We start from the raw sequence: 14,989 nt of genomic DNA, 5'->3' as shown, positions 1-14,989 counted from the left end.
TGCTTCCGGTGCACCAGGAAAGCCATGGCCCAGAAAGGCAGGAAGTGCTAAGAACGCAGTTCCCGGATGGACAAAGAGCCCCGCTGCAAAGAAGGGAGAGAGGGCATGCTGCAGGCACGGCCGAGCCCGGTGCTGGGCCCCAAACCCCTTCCCTTCCTCTCTTCCCTGACTCACCTTGGCCATGGGGCAGACCTTGGAAATATTCCATGTGGCACAATCTCACAGAGTGGGCATATGAGGAAGGAACCCCTGCAGCACGGATGTCCTCCCTGTGAGCAAAGGGCACCCATCCTGGGAGGGTCTATCCTCAACCAGCCAGCGCTCCCAGCCCACAAAGCCCATCCCCACCCCACCCCTGAGCGCTCCCAGTCACATGGTACGTTGGTACCGTGGCAGCTAGGGAAGAGATGAAGACCAGGGTGCCCAGCAGAACACTGGGCAACAGCAAGGCTGTGCAGAAAGCTGCAGGGGTGGCAGCGCGCGAGCCTCTGTCTCTGTGCTCAAGCCCAGCTCCCAGCTGTCACCCCCACACAGATGCCCCGGCCAGGCAAAGCAGACAGTCACCTTCTCCCCTGTCTGTGCCATCATCCCCAGTGACCCAGGATGAGTACAGCAACTGTCAAGGGTTGAGACCTGTACCAGGCACCTGGTACCCAGCAAATCGCACAGGCCCAGAGGGAGGAAAGTTCCAGAAAGTTCCAGCCTGCAGGGAAGTTCCAGAATTCTCTCCCGATGCCCCTGCGGTGGAAGAAAGCTGAGTTTGTGCCATCTCTACATTGCGCAGTGGGTGGGCGACAGTACAGACTGCCTGGGCCAGCAGACAGGCAGTGCCCACCTCCGCGAGTTTCTGTATCCCATGGACTGTTCAACACCAGGATCTCTGCCACCTGCCAGAAACAATTCTGCCATCCACTCCGCCCCCTTAGGGTCCCAGGCAGCTGACTCACTGCTTGTTGCCGCTGGGGAAACGGGGGTCGTGGGGAGCTCTGCCCAGGAATCTGTGCCCAGAGCAGGGGCCGAAGCTGAAGCCTCCGCCGAATGCAAGGCCTAACACAAGGCAGCGCAGTCTCTAGGCCGGGGACAGAGGGACAAACTGTGCCAGCTGCTGAAACCGCAGAGCCCTTCTCCCGACCAAGTTCAGCCTGGGCCGGTGTGTTCCCGCCAGGCGAGCACCTGAGAGGGCTGAACGCGCGGGATCGGGGGCGTTAGGGCACCGGGGCCTCAGGCTGCGGACAGGACAGGCCTGAAACCTAAAGTAAGTCAAGCAGTTGTCTCCCGGGCAAACCCAGGAGAAGCACAAGAGCCTGGATCTGGCTAAAGCCCTTCCCCGCTGTAGGAGGCCCCGCCCGCCCAGGGCCGCCCGCCCGCGCACTCGGAGAGCGCGGAACGGGACGTGCACGCGCAGCTGCAGGGGTGGCTCAGGCGCAGGCGCCGCTGTCGCTCTGCAGACTCGTCTGGGTCCGGCTGTGGGGGGGGGGGGGGGGGGCCTGAGGGGCCCGGCAGGGACTCCACTACCAGGGAGGACCCCGCCCCGGCCCACCCCTCCCAACTCCACCACGCGCGCAGGCTCAGTTCCACTGCGTAGACCGCCGGCTGCTCCCACGGCGCGCAGCTCGGTGAAGTGCACTGCGCGCGCCGCGCGCCGCTGGACTGGACTGCACTCCTTGAGGGACCGGAATCTCCGGATGGCCCAGGGCCCAGAGCCCCGCCTGTCATGATCCCTCCAGGAATGGACAGATCGCCTTCCGCGCCAGGGCCCTTGTTCAGTTGCTCACTCGTGTCCGACTCTTTGCGACCCCAAGGACTGCATGCAGCACACCAGGCTTCCCTGTCCATCACTGTCTCCCGGAGCTTGCTCAGACTCATGTCCATTGAGTCGGTGATGCCATCCAACCATCTCACCCTCTGTCATCCCCTTCTCCTCCTGTCTTCAGTCTTTCCCAGCATCAGGGTGTTTTCCAATGAGTCAGTTCTTCGCATCAGGTGGCTGAAGTATTGGAGCTTCAGCTTCAGCATCAGCCCTTCTAATGAATATTCAGAACTGATTTCCTTTAGGATTGACTGGTTTAATCTCCTTGCAGTCCAAGGGACTCGCAAGAATCTTCTCCAACACAGTTCAGAAGCATCAATTCTTCCACGCTCAACTTTCTCTATGGTCCAACTCTCACATCCATACATGACTACTGGGAAAACCATAGCTTTGACTAGACGGACCTTTGTCAGCAAAGTAATGTCTCTGCTATTTAATATGCTGTCTAGATTGGTCATAGCTTTTCTTCCAAGGAGCAAGCATTGTTTAGTTTCATGGCTGTGGTCACTGTCCGCAGTGATTTTGGAGCCCAAACCGCCTTCAAAAATCGATTTGGCTTGCATTTCCTCGTTTGAAATTCAAACGAGGGGGGACTAGCACCCTCACTTTAGAACGCGGATATGAACGCTGAGTAGGCCGTCATACAGTAGCGGCTGCCTGTTCCCACTGGTTGGGCTCCTCCAGTGTGCCCATTGGGGCGGAGCGCTTTACACACACGCCCATTTAACCATCACAGCCCCTCTATGGGGCCGACACTAAGGTGAAGCCCATTTTACAGATGAGGTGCTTAAGTCCCTTGCACATGTCAGAGGGCTCCTTAGTGGAGTCCTCGCACCCGTCCCCGCGGCGCCCACCTCCTCCAGGAGCCCGGCCGGGCGCAGTTTGTGCTGGAACTTACCAGCGCCGCTGCAGGCGTCGCTGCCACTCCAGGGCCGCGGGGATCGCGGCTTCTACCACACGAGTGCGCAGTCCCTCCCATCACGGTGGCAGGAGGGTCGTTAGGGACGGAGTGCCCCACCCTATCCCCACTCCACCCTGGGCGGAGAGTCCCCCTAAGGCCCAAATTAAGCATGAAGATGGGTCAGCAGGTAAAGAATCCGACTGCAGGGCAGAAGACACAGGAGACACGGGTTTGATCCCTGTGTCGGGAAGATCTTCTGGAGAAGGAAATGGCAACCCACTCCAGTACTTTTGCCTGGAAAATTCCATGGACAGAGGAGCCTGGTAGGCTACAATCCACAGGGCTGCAAAGCGTCAGACACGACCAAGCGACTAAGCACGATCAAGGCCCAAATTAAAGGAAATAGTTTGTGCCCACAAGAGCGATGGGCTAGTTAGAAGGAGGAACTCATTGCAAGAAAAGGGCAGGATTCCTCAAGGAGGTAAGACCTCTCTTACCTCTTGGCAACTCCCGAAGCTCGGGGGAAGCAGGTAAGAGTCCTGCCTGGCCCCAGCCTCACGGATTTTGATCATCCAATCCTGGATAAAAAGCTGCCGCTGGAGTCCGGCGCAAATGCTGCTGGGGAGGTACAGCGCTCCGGGTCCCCCGGGTCCTTGTCCTCTGAGCTGTCACCGTCCCCAGCGCAACAGGATAGGTGGGGGGAGAGGACCCCGGGGCAGGAGCAGGGCTGGAAGCTCCCCTACAACCCATCTGGGCCTCCTCCGCCCAGCAGCCCCTGCTACCGGCTGAAGATGAAGCGCCTTTGGGGCCCCTCCTGCATCTCCTCCACTTGCTGTCGCTCCCCAGAATTGCTACCACTGCATAAGGAACAACGTGCACAGAGCAGCCAACACTTTCTGGGCCCTTCGTTCAGGGCCTGGCCCTGCGTTTTACCCGCATTTACTTGTTGCAACTCAGAGGTTAAGTGAGGGGGAGCTATTGTTTTCTCCATTTTACAGATGAACACAGAAGAAGTAAAGTGAACAATTCAAAGTCACCGTTTTCACCTTCCTCCTGGGTCACCATCCCAAGCCTCTGTCAGCCTTCTTTGCTCCTAGGAACCACACCTTCCATCTAGAATAGAACTGAACACCAGCTCTCACCTTGACCTTGCCCCCACCGTCCCAGCCTCTGGGTCTGAGGTCACAGGGAGGGAGGGGTCCCCCTAAAACCCCCTTGCATGCACGCCTGCCAAATCCCTTCAGTCATATCTGACTCTGTGATCCCACCAACTGCACCCCGCCAGGCTCCTCTGTCCATGGGATTCTCCAGTCAAGAGTACTGGAGGGGGTGCCATGCCCTCCTCCAGGGGATCTTCCCCACCCAGGGATGGAACCCGCATCTCTTAGGTCTCCTGCATTGGCAGGCGGGCACCACTAGCCCCACCCTACCCCCAGTTTGGACTCTGGTGATTTGCCTCTGCATACAACTCTAACTTATCCTGGGCCTTGAACGCCATGCCTCCCTCTGGGCACTGCACCCCCCAGTCTACTCCATGGCAAGGGGAGGAGGATGGGGGTGGGGTGGGGTCACAGCTTCACCAGGGTGCCCAGGGGTTAAGGAGACCCAGGGCAGGACCCAGAAGTCACCCGTCTGGACTCACCCGTGACTCTGGAGGCCGGCCTGGCAGACTCTGAGGGTCTGGCCCCCTCCTCCCCTTACTCGCCCCAGGACCAGGCCCCTTGCCGGGGGCTCCAGTTGTCTACAAGGCCAGGCTTGGCTGGCAGCCAGGGAGGCACAGTATTGTATTCTCCCTCCTGCAGGCAGCCCAGGCATCTGGCTGGAAGAGCAGGACCAGGTGGGATCTTGAGGAGCAGGACCCAGCAGACACCACTGGAGGGTGGGGGACAGTCCGGGGGGAAGGGGCACAGCTAAGAGCATCAGGGCGGCTCCGCAGCCTTGGAGGAACGCCTGACTCAGCATCCCACCCTTAATCCATTGGACTTCTGTAACAAACCCACAAACTAGCTGGCTTATAAACAACAGAAATGTATTTCGCACTGGAGGCTGGAAGTCCAAGAGCAAGGCATCACCACCATCCAGCTCTGAAGAGGGCCCTCCGCCTTGTCCAGTCAGCACTTTTTCTCTGTGTCCTTAGACAGTGGAAGAGTCTAGGGGGCTCTCTGCAGTCCCTTTTATAATAGCACTAATCCCATTCATGAGGGCTCTGTCCTTACGACCAAAAAGTGAAAGTGAAAGTCACTCAGTCGTGTCTGACTCTGTGACCCCATGGACACACCTGTCCTCTGTCCATGGGATTCTCCAGGTAAGAACACTGGAGTGGGTAGCCTATCCCTTCTCCAGGGGATCTTCCTGACCTGGGGATCGAACCTGGGTCTCCTGCATTGCGGGCAGATTCTTTACCACCTGGGTCACTAGGGAAGACCCCTCATGACCAAATCCCCTCTCAAAAGCCCCTAACACCATCACACTGTGGATTAGGACTTCAGTGTATAAATTTGGGGGGACATAACCATTCATGCCATTCATGATGGCATCATTGAGTCAATGGGCATGAGCTTGAGCAACTCCGGGAGATGGTGAAGGACAGGGAATCCTGGCGAGGTCGCAAAGAGTTGGACACGACTGAGTAACTGAACAACAAACCATTCAGTTCAGAGCATTCCTCATCTCCAGGGAAGGGGGCTGGGGAGGGAAGAGGAGTGGTCTGGGGGTCTTGACAAACAGCACCAAGGTGGGCTGCAGCACATAGATACCCCCATCCCAGCCCTGGAGAGAGCAGTGCCTCCTCCCACCAGCTGCCTGCCAGAGCCCTTGTGTCTGTGGGCTCAGGGCCCTGAGGGGCAGACACAACCACACTCTTGCCGAGGTTCCCTGTAGTCAGGGCTCAGCCCTGAGCTAGCCTGGGGCACCACCCTTCCCTCAGGCTGCCGCAGGGCCCACAGAAGGAGCAACAGGATATCTGGCTTTGCGCTGTTGTGAGGTTTAACCTAATGTTGGAATTTCTGGCACCAAAATGGGGAAGTCACCTGGGGTGGGTTGCCATTTCCTAGTCCAGGGGAATCTTCCCGACCCAGGGATCAAACCTGCGTCTCTTGCATCTCCTGCACCGGCAGGCAGATTCACAAATACTCCAGCGGCACGGGGGCTGGGCTTGGAGGAGCTGAGAGAGCAGCTGGCCCGCTCAAGTCCCAGCCCTGCTGTGGTCTCCGCTTTGTTCTTACGGAGAGAGATGGGAATTGTCAACTCTCTGACTGGACCAGTGCTGGCCAGCGCCCTGCCCTGCCATGGGGAGGATCAGAGTTATTTCTCCAGAGCAGCCTCTGCTCTTGGCTGAGCTGGTGCCCAAGAAGGATGCTGAAGAGATAACCAGCTGGGATGCAGGGTAGCCACTGCCCCCATCATGGGTATCCTTGGCTGCAAGGTCACATTCACGTCCAGAGGCCACCTTCGCTGGGTCCTACCTTGCACTGCCTGGTGGGTAAAGTCTACTGGAGCCAAGAACACAGAGAAGTGGGCCACAGCAGGGCTGAAGGCCGCAGGGGGACACACCATGACCCAAGAGCAGGCATCAGCCTGTGGGCTGTGCAGGCTGTAAGGCTTGGGTCCTGCCTCGGGACATTCCTGCCCTGGGGCATGGGATACGCTGAAGCTGAGTCAGGAGTAAGAAGGCGCTAAAACAACGCTTTAGGGCCCGGGAAGTGTTGACAAGCCTGCAGGCAGTGCCCAGGGTGGACAGACCGGCAAGCAGTGCCGGGCAGGCCACCAGGGTGCTTAGGGGCCTGCTGTGCGCCAGGGGGAGAGGGGGCAGCATCTAGCGAGGTGTGTGTGGGCCTGTGAGTCCACGCGGTCCGGGTGGCCATGCCTGTGAGTGTGCAGTGTGCAGAGCGGCCCTCTCGAGAGCGGCCTCTGAGGGTCTGCGGGCTGCCTGGCCATCCAGCACCCTTCCAGCTGGATCAGACTCAGGCCAGCCCTGGGCCCAGGGGCCCATCTATGGACCCATCAGGGAGAGAAATTCTAAAGGCCGGCCTGTAGGCACTTGCCCCCTGCCCCCTACCCCCTACCGCGAACTTGAGCCTGCATTCTCGTTTCTGGCTAACGCAGGGGATGCAGGTTTGATCTCGGGTCAGAGAACCGAGAGCCCACGTGCCACAGGGCATCCAACCCGCACACCGCAGCCAAAGAAGTCCGCAGGCCACGGCGAAGACCCAGTGCAGCCAGAACGAAAAGGCACGAGAGCGGAGCTTGAGGACACACGGGTGGACTCCGTTTCCCAGCATCCCCGCGTCTCTCCGAGGCCATGTGACTAGGTTCCAGCCAATGAACGGCGGGCGGAATGAGGCACGCGGCTGCGCCGGCCCTGGGTCAGGCACAGAGGCCTGCCGGGCGACATCCCACCGCGCGCTCCCCTTCTGCTGACAGGGTGCTGATGGCCCGGGACAAACCGGGAGGAAGCTCAGCGGGGAGCTCAGGCCCGGGTCTCTGAATGCGTGTTCGGAGCGGGCCCCACACCCACCTCCACGGGAGGTGAGACACAGGAAGGAGGAAACACCTGTGAAGCGAATCCACCGAGAGCGCAGGGTTTATCCGGGACAGCAGACGGTGTCACCTCAACCCACACCGGCTCCTGACTGAGGGCGCTTGGGATCCGGGGCCCAGCTGAGACACCCGCTCCCCAGTCACCCTCTGAGACGCTGCAGGCAGGGCTGGAGGAGACACTTGCGCCCTCGGGCCCTGTGCGTGCAGGGCCTGTTTGCAGAAGTCCGGCGCCCAGGGCGACAGAGGAGGCCGGGGGGCACCCAGAGGCCCTCAGACCGCTGCCCTGAAGGGCCGTTTGTCCGCCTCCCTGCGCTGAGCTCCACGAAGAAAGGGCCTTCCCAGGCCTCCACCCTCCCTGACAGGCCCCGTGGCCCGTCCTGGGGGGAGACCCGCATTTCTGCCCCAGCCCGGGGCCCAGGTCCTGCTCCGGGTCACCCGCGGGTGGGGAGTGCCCGCTCACGAGCCCACCACCCCTGGGCCGGGGCAGGCCTCTGGGGCGGGGAGCAGGCCAGCTGCCACCTGGTCCTGGTGCCACAGCTGCTCCGCCAGGCCGTTAAGCACGTGGGCGACGTCGGCCAGCCCGGCCCGGCCGTCCAGCGTGCGTCCGTCTGCCAGCCGCCGCCCCGGCACGCTCTTCACCCGCAGCAGGGGTAGTGGCCAGGCCTGCCGGAAGGCCGCGAGGTCCCGCTCGGGCACGTCCGTGTGCACGTACTGGTCGAATCTGGAGGCGGGTCAAGGAGCCTGTCTGCGCGCCTCGGCTTCCCCGTCAAAGCCAGCCTCCTCCCGGTCCCTTGTCCCCCGCACCCCGGTCTGCGGGAGGCCCTGGTGCAGCCTCTAGGGAGCCCGCGGGGCCGGACCCCACCGCGCGGCACAGGCAGGCCGCCGGACCCCCGCTCTGCGCCTCGCCAAACGTGGCCTCTTAACAGTGCTGGGGCTCCCGGAGGATACTTGGAGCCGATAACCATCCTGACCACGCCAGGGGCCTCGCCGGCTACTCGCGCCAGCTGTCCAGGGAGGTCTTCAAAGGAGGCCCGGTCAGTGAAGGAGAAGAGGAAGAGGAACGCGTCTGCGTTCTCCTTGCAAGCCTGGGGACGCGGTGGCCGGTGAGAGGCTGCTGCGAGGTCGTCACCTTGGGACCAGAAGCTGTCGGCCCCGAGAAGTCTTCCCACCGCCCGTCCGTTCACAGCCCGGGAGAAAGAGGCCCGGCGCGGCAGCGGCTGCTCCTGGGCCTGGGCCAGCGTCCTCTGGCCCTCCCGCTGCCGCCTGCAGACCGCGCAGGCCCGGCTCAGACGCCCCGCCCCCAGACCCCCAGGCCCGCCTGCCCGCTCACCGGCAGCATGTGTTCGAACTTTTTGAGCGCAGACTCCCCGCAGTCCCAGAACTCGAAGCGGAACATGACGACGTGGTCGCTGGCCTGCAGCTTGGCAGGCCAAAACACCACAGTGGTCTGGATGCCTGGGGGGCCAGGTGGGTCCCGCGGCACGGGAGAGGCAGCGGCGGAGGGGAGGAGGGGGCCGGGAAGAAAGTCCTCAGTCTGATGGGGAAGGCACAGTCCCTGACGGGAGAATTCCTGCCCCAGGAGCCTCCAGCCTACCAGCGAGATGCAGCCCTAGCCATAACCGTGACGGAGCACTGCATCGGCCAAAAAGGTCGTTTGGGGGCTTCCCCGGTAGCTCAGAGGGTAAAAAAAAAAGTCCGCCTGCAATGCAGGAGACCATGGTTCGATTCCTGGGTTGGGAAGATCCCCTGGAGAAGGGATAGGTTACCCACTCCTATATTCTTGGGTTTCCCTTGTGGCTTAGCTGGTAAAGAATCTGCCTGCAATGTGGGAGACCTGGGTTCGATCCCTAGGTTGGGAAGATCCCCTGGAGAAGGGAATGGATACCCACTCCAGAATTCTGGCATGGAGAAGTCCATGGACTGTATAGTCCATGGGGTCTCAAAGAGTCTGACATGACTGAGCAACTTTCATTTGCCATAAGGAGGTGCAGAAAAATTCAAACGAACTTTGTGGCCAACCCAATAGTTTCCCTCTTATGCACATGCATGCTAAGTCACTGCGGTCATGCCGGACTCTGCAACCCTATAAACTGTAGCCTGCCAAGCTCCTCTGTCCACGGGATTCTCCAGGCAAGAATAGTGGAGTATGTTGCCATGCCCTCCTCCAGGGGATCTTCCCACCCCAGGGATCGAACCCAGGTCTCCCGCATTGCAGGCAGACTCTCTGCCGTCTGAGCCGCAGGGGAAGCCCGCTCTAGTACTGGCCGCACCACAGTCCCAAGGGCTTGCACAGAGGCGCTTGTGCAGGCTCAGGGGGTGCAGTGGTTCTGGGGTTGCAGAGTAACAGGTGGGGCTGGTTACAGATTCCAGCTCATGTGGTCCAGGGCGAGTCTTTTCTCCACCCCAGGGAAGGCCTCCTAGGAGGGACTCACCAGTGGTCTCGTGGTGCACCACGGGCACCTCCAGGCCAGCCAGCTTGGCCACCAGCGCTGTCTTGCCCACGCCACTCTTCCCAGACACGAAGATCTTGTAGCTGGCAGTGTCGATGGCCACAGGCGGGGGAAGCACTGGTCGCTCGAGCAGCCCTGAGGTAAGGCCGGAGCCAGGTGGGGTCAGGGGGCCAACCTGGGGCTTTTTTGGTGCCAACCAACCCTTCTCTATACAGTCCCTGTGACAGAGGCCTGCCATACAAGTAGCATCCCCGGAGGAGAAGCTCTGCTGGAACCCCAGTGCTCCCTGAACCAGGCCAGTGCCTACTCCAAATAACTTTTTTTTTTTTTTTTAAGTTCTATGCATGAGGTGCTTTTTGTCATTTTTTGCTGCACCACAAGGCTTGTGGGATCTTAATTCCCCTACCAGGGGTTAAAAGCAGGCCCCTGCAGTGAAAGAACTGAGTCCTAACCACTGGACCACCAGGGAATTCCCTGAGATGGTTTTCATTAACACTATTATCACATATCACACATATCACATATAGGTGAAAGCAAGGTTTTTCCTAATTCTTTCCTCAATGGAGAAATAGCAGCCAAAGTATTCTTAAGTATTGCAAATAAGCTCCTTAGAATCAATACTGTCAGATCTTTATGAATGTTTTAAATTAGTTAATTAATTTAACGAATTTAGTGTTTCTTTCTTTTTGCCAAGCCGTGTAATTTGCAGGATCTTAGCTCAATCCCTCACCAGGGATTGAACCTGGGCCCACAGCAGTGAAAGCACTGAGCTCTAACCGCTGGGCAGCCCTGAGTGTTTTTAATTTAAAACTTGTAACAAAAAAAGTATAAACTATGAGACATCATAGTGTAGGACCTGGAAGTCTTAAAGTGTGGGCTGCCCTCTCACTCTCTGGTCTCAAGCATTCTGGCGGTTTGTGTCTCCGGGCCAAAGCTGGATTCAGCTAGGGTTAGGGTTAGTGCAGTCCAGGCCAGGCCCCTCTGCGGGCCTGTCAGCTGGATGAATTCACTTCCTCCTGGGGAACAAGGGCGTCTTATTCTGGAGACAGCAGGATATGGAAGAGGCTTGTGTTTACTCACTAGGGGAGCTGGACAAGTCTGCAGTCCTACTGAGAAGGTTAAATTGGCGTCCAGGGTACAAAGTGGCCAGCAGATGGCCTGGCGCCCGCTGAGGCCTCAGTCAACAGCCTCTCTGGTGATAGGGGTTCCTGGCAGTGTTTTGTCTGTTTCCATGTTCCTGGCTCTGATGATGGAATTAGATCTAAGGAGATTTGGAGGTGGGGGCCCCAGGATGGGGCTTCTAAGGTTCCCAAGGATGGGGAGAGGGGTGGAGCCGGCCCTCAGTGCCCTGTCTCTGCCCCCCGCCCCTCCCCCAGGTGACCCCCCCCCCCCAGGAACAGACAAGGAAGGGTCGCCCTCGCCCCCTCCCCTTCCCCGCCCCCTCCCCCAGGGGAGCCCCCCCCACCCCGACCTGGGACAGGCAGCGGAGGGGGCGCTCACCAAACACCCGCCGGCGGCTCTTGCGCAGGACGCAGGCCAGGTACTCCTTGCCCTGGGCGCTCTCGTGCCAGTCTGGGACAATCACCGAGCCCGGGGCGGCCGGCCTGGCCATGGCTGGGCACCCTGACGCAGAGGGAAGGCGGAAAGCCGGGCACGGGGGACGGAGAGGGAAGCTGGGTCTGTGGCCTTCACCTGCCCCCGGACTCCTCCCTGGAGCCCCCCGCCCCCCGGAGGACAGGGCGATCGTGGAGCCCCAGCTTCTTACTGTTCCTATTGAGGCTTCTAGCCTCAAAGCCCCCTTGGAATACCCCGGCTCCCTCTCATCGCGCCGACCGCGCAAGACGGTCACCCCATCGCCGCACCAGGCGGTGTTCGCACGGCCCCCGAGCCGCTTGTCACCTCCGGGGAGGTCACACGGCCTTGCTTCTCCTCCGCCTCCTCGATCTCAACTCCGGGGGCCACCAGCGCTCACATCGCCGGCCCCCGCGGGGACCAGGTGGAGCTCGCTTTGAAGGCCCGCCCCGCGTCCGGCTGCCCAGGGCCGGCGCTCAAGGCGCATGCGCGGAGTCTGTCGTCATGGAGACGCGGGGCGGGGCGGGCCGCGGGGCGGGGCAGGTCCGTCTGTCTCTGCGGCCGCGTGGGCTCCGTAGCTGGGTCTGGCCTTCTCCATTGCTCTGTCCCATCCCCAGTCTTCCTTGCAAAATTTGACCAAATCCCCCTTCTGCCTCTTTGCGCCTCAGTTTCCTCTTCTATAAAGTGGAGGTAAAATGCTATTACCTCCTAGGATTCTTTACAACGGTGACAAGTCCTTAGCAGTGTTCCGTACGTTTATTATTGTTGTTATAGTATCATTATTATTGATCTCGCTCGGCAGGAACTGGACATGAATTAAACACCTGTGGCTTCACCGATGGGGAAACTGCTGCTGAGAGTGGTCAAGGGAGTTGCTCAAGGCCTTAAAAATGAGTCTGATTGATTTCTTGATTGATTGATTGATGTCACTTATTCAACAATGACCGAGCGCCTGTTTTATGCCTGATTTGTTCTAGCTGCTGGGAATGCAATGGCCACGAGAGGTCTCTGCCCTCCTGGAGCTGACATTCCATTCAGGGGCTGTCAGCCCCTCCCCAGTGTCCCCACACTGGGCACCAGGCCTGTCACCCAGACGGGTGCTCAGTAAATGCCCCTTAGCTGGACAGTGTGCAAAATAGCTCATCACTGAAAAGCTGTCTACTACACTTTTTCTCAGTACCTTCTTGCCGTGCCTTCAAGTAGGGCAAATCACTGTTTTGTAAATTCTATGAATTAGCCTTCCCAGGTGGCTCAGCAGTAAAGAGTCCACCTGCCTGCAATGCAAGAGGATCAGGTTCAATCCCTGGGTCAGGAAGGTCCCCGGAGAAGGAAATGGCAGCCCACTCCAGTGTTCTTGCCTAGAAAACCCTGTGGACAGAGGAGTCTGGTGACCACATTCCTCGGGGCCACAAAGAGCACATGCGCTATGATTAACCTTCATTGAAGGCTGACTAACTGCCAGCCGATGGGGGCTTTAGAGAGGTCAGTTATTACATCCATAAACAAATTTGTGTAGGAAATACTATTGCCCTTCTTTTATTTTACAGATGAGGAAACTCAGAGGCAATGGGATTATTTGAAGTCACACCACATAGGTGGTCAGTGGGAAAACTAGACTCAGAACCCAGGGTGCCTGGACTCTGACGGACATCTCTGGTCTGCCGCACTGGCTCTTGTGTTTTGTTTTGTTTTGTTTTTTTCATTATTTACTTATTTATTCGACTGCACCAGGTCTTCACTGAAGCATGTGGGATCTAGTTCCCTGACCAGGGATCGAACCCAGGGCCCCTGCATTGAGAGCACAGAGTCTTAGCCACTGGACCACCAGGAAGTCCCTGGGTCTTGTGTTTTTAAAACTTTGATCCCAGTCCCTAGGAGGGACATTTCTAGCAAAGCTGAATGCAGACAGAGGGCCATGAGCCCACAAATCACTGAGGCCGGTTCTCAGGCCCTGTGGGGGAGTGGGGTCAGGATGTGTAAGCCGGGGCACTTGCCTTAAACTTGCTTACACCGCATTGGAAATACACGCTCGTAACCACCCCTGCAGGGCTCCGCAGCTGGAAACCACTGTCTGTGCTCCGGGTCGCTCAGTTCCCCATCCCACAGGGCCTAGCGCCTCTGTGTGGCGTCTTCACAGTGGACCAAGGGCGCCTCAGTCACGAGACTCAAACCTGATGCATGTCCAGGCTTCCGGACTTCGCAGCCAGCCCTGCCCTGGCCTGGCTCGTGGAGGGCTCAGGGACAGGGAGGAAACAACTTAGCCATGTGAGCTGGCTAGTTAACCTGGAGGCCAGATACGCTGTGCGGTCCTCCTGGGCTCAGACAGGGAGGCTGGAGTCGGAGGGGCTTGTGGCCAGAGGGTTGGGGGGATCAGTCTTCATGGCCTCAGGAGCTCATGGAGAGGACACTGCAGCAAGCTGAATCAGGAGCCTGTGCAAAATGCAGATTCTCGGGCCCTGACCCCCAGAGAGTCTGCTTCGGGGGGTCGGTCGGGTCTGTGAGCCTGCACGTTTAACAAGAATGCTGGGCAGGTGGACGCCGGGCTCTGCGTCAGTCTGCTTGGGCACTACAGGCTGGGTGGCATACACAGTACAAGCTCTCCAAGCTCTCTGGCAGCTCGCAGTCCAGAACCAAGGTGCCAGCAGGGCTGTCTGGTGAGGACGTTCCTCCTGGTTTGCAGGCAGCTGCCTGCTTCCTGCCCTCGTCCTCACGAGCCCTCTTTTCTGTTCATACACACCCTTGGCGTCTCCTCCTTTTTGTAAGGACATTAGTAATATCGGATTAAGGCCCCACCCTTATGACCCCATTTAACCTTTCTTGCCTCCCCAAAGGCCCAATCTCCAAATAAGTCTGCTTGAGGGGGTAAGGCTTTGACCTATGGTGGGGGTGACACGTTTCAGCCTGGAACAAGGCCAAGGACCTCACTCACACAGTCGCCACTGCTCAGCTCAGGACAGGAACCAGTCACGGTTGGCGCTTGGCCTTTCAGAAGGATGCTGTGCGCACGGTCCAGGGGGTTCCTCTCTCCTGTGCTCCTCTGACCCCTAAACTACGTGTCCCACAAGGGTCTCCTCTTTGAGTCTCAGGTGAAACAGGGAGACACTACCCACTTAAAGGCCCTTCCAGTGTAGAACCTCCTGATTAATGCACTCGTTTCTTCATGGTTTGGACTTCTCCCCAGACTGAGCACCTCCTGGACAAGGCTCCACAAGGGCTCACAAGGAAGGCCTGTCACGGCGGGGACACGGGGGCCCACGTGGGCAGCACACAGAGCAGAGGACCTGCGGGGCGGGAGGGCGGGGGCGCCGGGCAGCCTCTGCGCCATCCGCGGTCGCTGCTTCCTTCGGGCCTTCCCGGCTCACCCCCTGGCCCCGAGTGACCTTTCTGCACATAAATCAGCACTGTCCCACCCGCAACTGCAGTCTCCAGTGGTTTTCACTGCGCTCAGAGTAAAATCCAAACTCCACATCTTCGAGGCCTTCCGTGACTGACCTGACCACCTCTTGCTTTCACTCCAGCCACCGCCTTCCCCGGCCTGCTGCACTCAGCGACCCTGGCCTTTTTCTGCTCCCACTGAGGGACTCTGTGTCGCATTTCCCACCCCCTGGAACTCCCTCCACCACCCCAGGGCCTCATGAGGCTGGCTCAGGGGAGCCCTTGCCCAGGTCTCGGGTGGACATTGCCTGCACAGAAGCCCTCTCTGCCACTCAGGGACTT

General features: G+C 59.2%; 1 protein-coding gene and 1 long non-coding RNA gene across 3 annotated transcripts; one reads left to right on the top strand and one right to left on the bottom strand.

Moving 5' to 3' along the window:
- Window positions 1–7,024: 7,024 nt before the first annotated feature.
- CPLANE2 (ciliogenesis and planar polarity effector complex subunit 2) lies at window positions 7,025–11,780 on the bottom strand. Of its 2 annotated transcripts, none has more exons than XM_055574359.1 (6): window positions 11,563–11,780; window positions 11,201–11,323; window positions 9,683–9,835; window positions 8,581–8,705; window positions 8,199–8,335; window positions 7,025–7,971 (listed from the first exon to the last, which is right to left on the bottom strand). In XM_055574359.1, exons 2-6 carry the CDS (start codon window positions 11,310–11,312, stop codon window positions 7,707–7,709), a joined length of 792 nt encoding a protein of 263 aa, XP_055430334.1. In that variant the 5' UTR covers window positions 11,313–11,323; window positions 11,563–11,780; the 3' UTR covers window positions 7,025–7,706. The 2 variants fall into 2 exon arrangements, with proteins under 2 accessions (XP_055430334.1, XP_055430335.1); XM_055574360.1 differs by having other exon boundaries at window positions 11,600–11,780.
- On the top strand, window positions 8,600–10,010 carry LOC129647147 (uncharacterized). Its single transcript, XR_008712286.1, has 3 exons — window positions 8,600–8,717; window positions 9,658–9,840; window positions 9,916–10,010. It is a non-coding gene; the product is annotated as an uncharacterized LOC129647147 (long non-coding RNA).
- Window positions 11,781–14,989: the final 3,209 nt, after the last annotated feature.

The sequence above is a fragment of the Bubalus kerabau genome, chromosome 3, assembly GCF_029407905.1.
Source record: "Bubalus kerabau isolate K-KA32 ecotype Philippines breed swamp buffalo chromosome 3, PCC_UOA_SB_1v2, whole genome shotgun sequence".
In the NCBI taxonomy this organism is placed as follows: domain Eukaryota; kingdom Metazoa; phylum Chordata; class Mammalia; order Artiodactyla; family Bovidae; genus Bubalus; species Bubalus kerabau.
Note: the sequence above shows the minus strand (reverse complement) of the source record. Positions and strands in the feature narration are given on the sequence as shown.

Excerpts from the sequence above, each read along its gene's own strand:
- CPLANE2 (XM_055574359.1), bottom strand. The coding sequence starts at position 11,312 with ATGGCCAGGCCGGCCGCCCCGGGCTCGGTGATTGTCCCAGACTGGCAC. Across the intron at positions 8,336-8,580 it reads AGTTCGAACACATGCTGCCG|GCTTGCAAGGAGAACGCAGA; the intron begins GTGAGCGGGCAG and ends CCGCGTCCCCAG. Across the intron at positions 7,972-8,198 it reads AGGATGGTTATCGGCTCCAA|ATTCGACCAGTACGTGCACA; the intron begins GTATCCTCCGGG and ends ACCCGCCTCCAG.